Below are 10,706 nucleotides of genomic sequence, written 5' to 3'. Positions count from 1 at the left end.
AACAGAAATTATACACAATGCTCTGTTTTTATTACAAGAGATGGTTTATTGCATGGAGCAATTAGATTTTGGGTGTGAGATTTTGCTTATTATTCTTTAAATTATTCGCAATGTTACAAGTTAATGTATCTATTGCATGTTTTTTTATTATTGTGCCTTTTTTCCAATTTTTAGTGTCTTTTTGGTTGCTTGATTTGCTTTATTTTATTTCACTTTTTGGCTAATTGCGAAGATGTGGGTGATGATAAGATGAAGTTGATGAAGTGACACAAAGAATGCCAGTCTGGGATTTAAACTATGGACCCCTGCCATTCTTGCATGCTGTGCTAACCACTCTGCCGTGGAGGTTGGTTGCTTGGCTATTTATTCAGTTTTTAGTTTCTAGAAATCTATGTTGTGATTACGTGTCAGGTGCAAATATCCATTGTGCTGACATACCCAAATGATGAATGTTTCTCTTTCACTTTGCTTATGCCTGTCATTTTTTATCATCTGTGTGCCCATACTGTTTTTTTCTTATAGTTTTTAAGGAATTTAAAGTTTGAACATGCACATATTGTATTGTATGCAGTGTTAGCTATCTACTTATTGAGTATAACTTTTTGTCCCAAACAGGGATCCACAAAATGCCTGTTCAGTGGGAAAAGGCATCCCGGTACGTGAAGGATATGTACTTAGAAAAGTTCACCGAGTACAAGAACATGTCTCACGGACCAGAAGCAGTCCATACCAGCAAGAAGAACATTGAGGCCATCCTGAAATTTATTTTTGGGGTCAATAAGACAAATTGTAAAAAGTAAGTAACACCAGTGTCTAGAGTCGGTCACTTCTGATGTCTTAAAGTATAATATTTATTCATAATTGGGAAATGAGAGACGCGGTAGTAGATAAATATGGAGAAACTAGTACTCACTTTTTCTGTGAAACTGTTTTTTTTCCCTTCTTTGTTCTATTAATTTCAGTGGCCACTGCCACCATCCTCCTTGGAACTTGTTGTACTGTTGCTTGGTGTTCTATTGCACAATAACAATTGCAAAAAAAAAAAAAAAAAACAGTTTTGCGGATAAAGTGAATACTAGTTTCTCCGTATTTATAATGTTTAGTACTTTAGAAATACTCTGATCTAAATTTTGGCAACCACTTTCAAAGAAAATAATATTATGGCAAGGGACATGGCAAAAGTGACATATAAGCAACCAACACGAAATTGAGTATTCCAATTGTGGTCTGTATCTGCCACAATATGCATAACTCATACTGAATAGACCCAAAGCAAATAAATTTGAATTGTGGCAACGAGTTGCTGAACGTTACACCAATATATGTTACGGAGTCTGCTCTGTCTATTTGTGTCTATGTAATTCGTAATAATAATGTAAGGGAAATTTCAAGTGGGTAAAGGTTACAGCCCTGCATTTCTTATGGCTTAGATTTATCTTTATTTGCTTCATGCTATGCACCGAGATTTTCAACATCATCTTGTAATTTGATGGAATGTTGATCCTCATTATGAATGGTTTTCATCAGTAAGGCTCTAATTTTTATGTTACCAAAACATGCGAAATATGTACATAAATGTGTAAATATACTGAAATATATAACAATATGTAAGTATATTAAAATATCTAATATACGCATTATTCCTAATTTCAGTGCTATTTTTAGGTTCCTGGTAGTAAAAAAAAATAATTTCTCAATATTATGTAATTTAAAATGTTATTTTTAAATAATGAAATTGTAATGTGCTAAATTACATTATAAAATTTGTAATAGAATAAACTGATTGCATGAATAACAATAATTTTGAGTACAGCATGGCCAGATATTTTTCATGAGAGATACATTCAAATTTCTACAATGCTGCAGAATATTCGCATTGAATGAACAAAATTGTCAGGAAAAAATAGAATTCAGTACATTTAATGTAACAATACATAATTTCTTGAAGAAATAAAAAAAACCTTGCTTCCACATTCAGCTACCGTCCACAAGATCTGATACTTCATGGAGACATGGGCTTTGGCATGGATGAACAGTTCATTAATGAAGCTAAAATGGCTGTGAGATTGGCTAACTTCATAAGCTCTTTCCTTCAGGTATGCTTTTTTATCTTTGTTTTATCAAATGATTCTGGAAAGGGGGGGAATTTCCTCTTCTGCTTGCAAATGTTGGCCTCGAGATGGAGGATATTTGTATATTTTATATAATTTTGCAAGGTTTTGAAAGAACTTACTGAAATTTCCCCCACTGGTAATAGTTTCAAATACCACAATGCCTATGTATAACCTGAATGAGGTGTAAGGGGTGACGTTCTGCATAGTACACCCTGGACTGCATTTTGCACACTAATGAGGCTCTGGCGTCTGGACCTATGGCCAGTATAATTCTGTGCGATGTCCTGTTTTTTGTCCTTGTGTGTGCCTCTTTACACAGCCTCAGCTTTTAACCGAAGCCAGAATATTGTAGTTATATGACATTACACATATGAAGGGCCAGGGGGAAAAACGATGAATGTTTATTCGAGACAATTTGCCAGGAAATGAAAAACAAAGTATTTCTTTCCATAAGAACGTTAATATATGCCAAAATAATAATGCGTTTTTCAGGCACTTCTCATCGTTTCCCAACCAAGGCCGTTCTCATTCTTATAGTACAGCTTCTGAACTATCAGATGGCGTTGCGATCTCAAAATGGGCGAAAAATCGACATTCATCGTTTTTCCCCCTGGCCCTTCATATGCTATTTTAGTTATGGTAAGGGGCTGGACCTTGTATAACGTGACGAGTGCAAAATAGCCTTAGTGCTGATGCACCCAAACCCACTATACTCAGTGCTCGAAAATCTTCTTCAGAGACGGTCGGTCACCTAAAAGGCATGTTAGGTGTTTTAAAGTCGTGCAACCCAAACTTTGAAAATGTATATCTTGAAAACTGTAAGAGATATTTACACCGGGTTTTCTGCATTCCGATAAAAAAATTATCAGTTTACGCCACACAGAAAATTAGATAAATTAATAACTGGCTGAAGGCAGTGTTAACATTTTTCCAGAAATGCATTTTTGAGTGAAAAATATGTAAGAAATTATGAAAGGGTCATAATTAGATGTCTGATGCCATGTCAATCTGTCATGTACGACCAATATTGATCATGTGGAGCATTTGATGGATTTTTGACCGACGATTTTATGGGTTGAGTGAAGAAGTGACATTTTCGGGACATATCCTCCGTAAATGGCAACACTAGCAGCTCGAAATTTTGTCAACAGACGCACGCAACATGTGCTTAAATATTGGCCATTCTCCATGACAGAACAGGCTCAGGCTGAACCTCACCCACGCAAATAAAGAATCTTCAAAATTTCGTACATATTCAGCAAAAGATTACAGTCGCCAGGCTGAAAATTTTAGTCACCATGGCGACAGGGATTTTTTCGAGCCCTGACTATACTTTCAAGTTTTTAAATTCAAATAACCTGAATGAACCTTCCAAATTTTTCCATTGCTGGGAACACTCAGGAACTTTTTAACTGAAATTCTGCTTGGATTAGTTGTGAACTATTCCTTTGTTTCCACCAGGTAAATGATCCGAAGGAAGTTTTCCCAGGAAAACGAGTACCTGACCAGGCCCTGTCGGAGGACCAGATGATCGGAGAGACCTTGGCTCTTGTTATGGGCGATTCGAAAATTTGGTCAGCAGGAACATTCTGGGAGAGGAATAAATTTACGAACAGAACCTTGTTCGCACCTTTGGCTTACAAGACTGAACTCAATACCAGGAAGTTCAAAGTGGAAGATCTGGCCAGATTAAATAAAACAGGTATGTACTCAAGTTTTTAATCCTGTGTGTGTTATCTAACTATTCCATTCTGGAGCTGAGAAAGGTCTGGAATATTCAAACAATAGGTAATCAGGAAATTGTCAGCACTTCTAAATTTTTAAGTATGATGATTTGATTTGATTTATTTTACTTCGCCTTTTGTGCCACTTTTGGCTAATTTGCGAAGATGGGGATGAGTGATGATATGATGAAATTGATGAATGGACACTCACAAACATCCATGCCCAGGCCAGGATTCAAACCCGGGACCCCTGGCATCGTAGCATGATGTGCTAAGCACTTCACCACAGGGGCCGGCTTAAGTATGATAAATACATGTGTGTAGTCACATGAAATGTTAGAAGCATGCAAGCAAAAATTATTTCTTGACAGGCCTTTATATAAGCACAAAGTACATAATAGTCATATTGAGTTGTTTTTGCCATATGTTCTTCGAAGGGAGCAACTTTTTTGAAACAAATTTGACCTTTTTTGCCATTATATACTATATTTGTATTTTGGAGAGGCTCTCTCGATTTCACAAGGTGTAAATATGTTGCAGCTACAAAGGTTTTAAATACAATTACTAACTGATTATTTTAATTGACCAAAAAGAAAATGTTTTGCATTTTGTGAAACAACTATGTCTTAGTATTGAGTAGTCCTGAAAATACAATCTTGCTCTTCGCAGCTATTGCTAAAACCCATTACTTTTCTTCATACTCATGTTATTTGATGAATCCAAAATTATCTTATTTTATTTACAGAGGAATTGTATCTGAATAAACCTTGGTTCAAGTTCTTAAAACAAAGATGGTCGACAAATTATGATAACCTGGAGAAATTTTATTTGAAGATGAAAGTGAGATTCAACGAAACCGGGGAATATTTGAAAAAGTATGAACACTACCCAATATTCTATAGGTGAGTAAAAAGCTTCTGAAGGTAAAATATCATCAGTTGGAGCAGAACAAAAACATTGTGTAACTCATGCATATTTTGAGAAAGAATGTAGTATGAATGTGTCCTTGAGTAGAATATGCGTCTGATACAGTTCTTCGTAATTCTGTTTCATATGTAAATTGCTGTAGGTCCTGGAAAAATATAATTTAAAAATATGTTAATTAAACCTTATTTGTATGTAATACATTTATATGTAATTCAGTGTTATGCATACTAATTTTCATAAAATACAGTTGATATGTACGTAACCAAGCTACAATGTCACAGAAGTATACATTTCATGTTACAAAAACACAAGTGTGTGTGTGTCTCTCTCTCTCTCTCTCTCTCTCTCTCTCTCTCTCTCTCTCTCGTAATCGCGATATGAAAGTACACATGTTAAAAAAAAATATGCCGATAGCTGAGGTTTCCTGTGTTCCATAATAAAACCAGGCCAGTGGTTCCTTCAATGAATGTTGTCAGTTGTTACTGGTCTGCCATGAAGAACAGAAAGTTAAATTTGAATCTGAAGCAGATGCTAATCCACATAAAACTAAAAGTGAAGATTTAGGCATTGCTTTGCTCTTTGCAGTCATCAATAAAAAAAATGCTGTTTTAGACAAGTTTTTAAAATTGAGTAGTAAATCAATGAAACACATCCGTTAACAAGAGGGAAGAAATGTGGATTTGGAGAAAGCTATTCTAACCTGTATTTAAGAACTAAACTTTTAGATTCGTTAATTTACAACTTGATGACAAATAACCTGTATTACATATCACTTGTACCTCAAAATAGATACAATTACAGTATTTTAGTAATGATATGACATGGTATCAAAATCTGATTTGTAAGTAATTCTCAGTTAGGCATGTTATTCTCTCTCCACCTTGACATACGTATAACTCAGGTTCAACTGTACGGATTTTTTTCTATCATTGCTAGTGTTTTTTGTATTTTTTGACTTAGAGATGATGTTATTACAGTGCAGCAAATGTGGACCATGGCCACTGGACAACCCCATATTACGATTGCGAAGGAAAGGTACCACGTTGGGTTGTGACGTACGCAGCACCATTCTTTGGATGGGATAGTCTCAGGGTTAAGCTTGAATTCAAGTGAGTATAAATTATATGTACTGATAGTACTAACAAAAGAGTGGATTCACATGCCATTAAATATCAAAATATACAAAGAAACAAGCAGTAAAAATTTCGAAAATGTGTCCTAGATAGGACCACATCTTTATGATAAATAAAAGATAAAAAACTGGGCACATTTCAGGATCAAAAGCAGTATATAAAATGGTATTAAAATGATTAATAAAATTACAAATCACTACTTACTGCACGGAATAAACATTTCCTTTCCCATTGCATGTTTATGTAGCTATCACGGTGTTAAATTTGTTCCTGTGTAAGAAATAAATTTTTTCTTCTCAAATTTTCATAGCAGAAATCAATTTTCTGTGATTTTTCCATAACTTACAACCTAACTCAGACTACAGAAAGAAAGTGTTATGTCGATAAATATACTCTAAATTTCATCTTTATGAGTTTTGTTTTGCATTTTTCATTCATTTCGCCTAATTTTATGACAAACATGGTGGGAAAATGTACCACATGCCTTTCAAAACCATGAAGAATGAACACTACCTCATGTTATTTCACATTTCTATCAAAAACGAAATATCCGTGACTCTAATCGTGAAATGTGTTAGCACCATTAACAAAACTATAGAAAAGTTAACAACTGGGTAATAAGATTTATCTGCAAGTTATTTATGTGTTAGGCTGATAAAACAAATTCATTGAATATTTTTTTTTGTGGGTTGGTCAAATTGATGCAGTTTTGTTAGTAGATGTTAAGTTAGGTTTGATTGAGTTCTGTTTTGTTTTTTGGGGACCAGGGAAGAATAAGAAGGCAATAGGAAAAATTGACCAATTTTAAGTTTTTTCGTGGTCAATTCCTGTTATGTCATGTACAAAATAAGCAATAGCATTTCCCTAGAAAGCTTACTGCCTTCGGAAGCTGATGGCACAGTAAAATAGGGAAAATCTAAAAGTTATTATTAATTTAAACTACCATTTAGTTTGTGCAACTTTGAACCACTACCGATAGTTGAACGTTGTATCATTGTAAATTTTTTCCAACTAGTTGTAAGTGTTAGATACTGTTTGCGTTCCGGACCGTACAGGACCAAAACTGAATGTAGAACCTGTCCGGCTGTGAAGGACCAGAAATGAATGATGATCCAAACCGGTAGGATCTAAATGTAAGTGAAATTGTAGGTACCACTTACATCTCTCTGGTATGGATTGTGTCACTACAGGGCAAAGTTCACCGCGATCCTCTTGGTAGTTGTAAAGAAAACACAGGCACACACACTGATAACTATAACTATGTATTATAAGGTATATGCACATAACACTTGATTACACTTCCCATGCACTCCTGTCTAGGGGAAACTGTTTACACGAAGTTGCAGCTGGGGTTACAACAACGCGCCACTAATGAAACGTAGCCACGTTGGGCTTACGGTATCCATAATTGTCCGCGACGGTTTCTGGCTGTGTCCCGAGTGGCCTCTCTACGCACACTGGCTGGAAGTAACTACCGCGCTAAGATGGCGGCAACTAGACACCGCGCTAAGATTGAATTAGCCAATGGGAGTGCAGGTTACTTAAGGCATTTGAAATACACAAATAAACAATTGAAGCTATATGCAATATAAAATATATAAAGAAAGAATAAACATGGTTACTTTTATAGATAAATCTCCAACATACTCCCCCCCGTTGGAATGTTCACATCCAACCTAACAATAGGGGATACATTGTCAATGTTTTAGCTCATGGAGCGTCTTCTTCCCAATGTGGTAAAGGCACAATTTTGCTTAATGCTCTCTTGTAGACTCCGTCTCTAGTACGAACGGTGACTACGCGCACTAGGTTATCCCTTCCCGGAAACACTTCTTGGATGACGCCGACTCTCCACGAGAGTGGTGGAAGATTGTCCTCCTTTAATAGCACTGGTGTGCCAGGCTTCAAATTCGACTGAACGGCTGTCCATTTCTGTCGCTGCTGCAGGCTATGCAGGTAGTCCTGAGACCACTTCCTCCATACTCGCTGCTGGAACTGCTGTATGCGCTGCCATCTGGATAATCTGTTGGCAGCCAGATCTGTAATGTTTGGTTCAGGAAATAATGAGGTTAGAGGACCTCCAATAAGAAAATGACCAGGGGTAATGTAGCTGAATTCATCATGAGAATCAGGGAGTGTGGAAAGAGGACGGGAGTTGAGGCAGGCCTCTATTTGGCATAGCAGAGTTACTAGTTCTTCGTATGTTAGCACGGCGTTTCCTGCTACTCTGCGAAGATGGTATTTCATAGACTTCACTGCACTTTCAAAAATCCCGCCGAATGATGGACTGCGTGGTGGAGAATACTTCCACTGGAAATTCTCTTCTGCTGCAAAACTGTTGATGTCCTTGTTGAATTCTTGTGATTGAAAGAGTTTACGTAATTCCTGCAATTCATTTTTAGCACCATGGAACGTCGTAGCATTGTCGCTAAAAATACTTGCACACTTTCCTCTTCTCGCGGTGAAGCGTAGTAGAGCTGCGATGAAGGCTTGTGATGTCAAGTCTGAGACAATCTCTAGATGAATTGCCCTTGTGGCAAGACACGTGAAAACTGCAATGTAGCATTTTCTTGTGGATCTGCTTCTTGCGGCTCCGGTCTTGATGTGGTATGGCCCTCCGTAATCAAAGCCTACGTGATGGAATGCCTTGCTGGGTCTCACTCTACTGGAAGGTAACTGCCCCATCAGCTGCTGGGCGGCTGAAGCCTTCAAACGATAGCATATGTTGCACTGATGAATGATCTGTTTGACCACCTGTCGTATGCGAGGTATCCAGTATTTCTCACGAAGTGATGATATGAGAAGCTGTGGACCAGCATGCATAAGTCTCTTGTGTTCTGATGCTATCAGAATTTTCGCGAAATGACTCTTCGGAAGAAGAATAATTTGATGCTTGCTTTGGAATTCCAGTTCACTGTTTTCCAATCTTCCTCCGACACGAATTACTTTTTCATTGTCGAGAAATGGATGAAGGTTCCTCAAAATGCTTTTGTTGTGTACTTGCTGCTTGTCAGACAAATCTTTGATTTCCTGAGAGAAGAATGCGCGTTGTGTTATCTTGATGCAGGCAAGTGTGGTGCCTTGAATTTCAAAGGTGGTAAGGTCTTCACTCCTTTTCTCTCTTGAGTTTCTGCAATTGCTGATGAACCTTTTGCAGAGTGACACTACTCTCAGTAGCTTGGATAAAGTTGAATATCTAGATATGATTTCTTCTTCAGTTGTTACATGAGTGACCAATGTGGTAGCTGCTACCTTACGCTGCTCTGGAATAGTGTTGTCGTCTGGACGGAATGCTAAACTGGATGATGGCCACTGTGTCTCCTCTTCTTGGAGCCAGGTGGGTCCGTGCCACCAAAGCTGAAGTGATCTGATAGTTTTTGCATCGATTCCTCGTGAGATCAGATCTGCAGGATTGTCTTTTGACGGAACGTGCTTCCAATCACTGACCTGTGTGAGTTCCTGTACCATAGCAACCCGATTGGCAACAAAAGGTTTCCATTTACTGGCTGGTGACGCCAGCCAAGCTAGGACGATTTTTGAGTCGGTCCATAGGTGAATGGTGTCTATGCATAGACGCAGTATGGGCAATGCTTTGTGTACCAGTTTGGCTAGTAGAACTGCCGCACATAATTCCAAACGTGGAAAAGTGGTTCTCTTCACCGGAGCCACCTTGGACTTTGAACACAATAAGTTCACACTTATGTGACCCTCTGAATCAATTGATCTTACGAAGAGAACACTGCCATAGTTTCTCTCTGATGCATCAGAGAAACCGTGAATTTGAACTTTATGGATGTCTCCTGGAGCCAAAACGAAGCGTGGTACTTTTACTTCGTTAATACATGTGAGCTGCGAATGAAGACGACGCCATGTTTTCTGCAAATCTATAGGAAGCGGATCATCCCATCCTACATTGTGGAGCCATAACTGCTGCAGGAATGACTTGTATGTGATCACCACTGGCGATATTAGTCCGATTGGATCGAACACTTGTGCAATTATGCTGGCAACTTGGCGCTTTGAGAAGATCTTCAACGAGCCTACATCCACTGTTGTGGAGACCTTGCTGTCCATGAGAAATTCGTCCGTGGATGGGCGCCATGAAATTCCCAATGTTTTTGTGCCTTCTGTGTCGAATTGCACTAGATCCTGTACTGCCTTCAATTCTTCTGGAATAGATTGCAACACTGCCTTGCTATTGGAGCACCATTTACGTAGATTGAATCCTCCCTTCTGGAGTAATTCTGTGAGATTTTCACGCAGCTTTATTGCACCTTCAATGCAATGATTTCCTCCCAGAAAATCGTCAACGTAGAAGTCATGTGTCAAGACATGAGTGGCTACTGTGAAATTTGATGATTCATCTTCTGCCAACTGCTTGAGGCATCTTGTGGCCAAGAATGAACTTGAAGTTAATCCATAAGTGACTGTGTTCAAACTGTAAAAATGAATTGGTTCGTCACGTGATGCTCTCCATAAGATGCATTGAAGTGGTCTGTCTTCTGAATGCATGTTAATTTGCCTATACATTTTACCCGTGTCTGCAGTCAGTGCGATTTTGTGACTACGAAATCTGAGCAGGATTGAAAACAATTCTTCTTGTATCGTGGGACCAATCATTTGTATACTGTTCAACAATTCCCCCGTAGTTGTGGGCGAGCTTCCATCAAAAACCACTCTTAAACGTGTAGTTTTGCTTGATTCCTTGATCACACAGTGATGTGGAATGTAGTACCTTGTCTCCTTGTCTCTGGATACATCTTCCAATGTCCCAATTGGTTGCATGTGTTTGAGTTGTTGGTACTCGA

The 10,706-nt window shown here is 38.0% G+C and overlaps 1 protein-coding gene across 1 annotated transcript in view; it reads left to right on the top strand.

Annotated features, from left to right (window-relative positions):
• LOC146003778 (uncharacterized) overlaps positions 1–10,706 on the top strand; it is a 40,247-nt gene that overhangs the window by 8,570 nt on the left and 20,971 nt on the right. Inside the window, exons 6-10 of the mRNA XM_083142191.1 lie at positions 572–796; positions 1,979–2,096; positions 3,576–3,816; positions 4,584–4,740; positions 5,743–5,874. Coding sequence (XP_082998317.1) covers positions 572–796; positions 1,979–2,096; positions 3,576–3,816; positions 4,584–4,740; positions 5,743–5,874 — 873 coding nt within the window. The remainder of the gene's footprint in view (positions 1–571; positions 797–1,978; positions 2,097–3,575; positions 3,817–4,583; positions 4,741–5,742; positions 5,875–10,706) is intronic.

The sequence above is a fragment of the Lepisma saccharinum genome, chromosome 20 (genome assembly GCF_977018435.1).
Source record: "Lepisma saccharinum chromosome 20, izLepSacc3.1, whole genome shotgun sequence".
Lineage (NCBI taxonomy): Eukaryota > Metazoa > Arthropoda > Insecta > Zygentoma > Lepismatidae > Lepisma > Lepisma saccharinum.
Note: the sequence above shows the minus strand (reverse complement) of the source record. Positions and strands in the feature narration are given on the sequence as shown.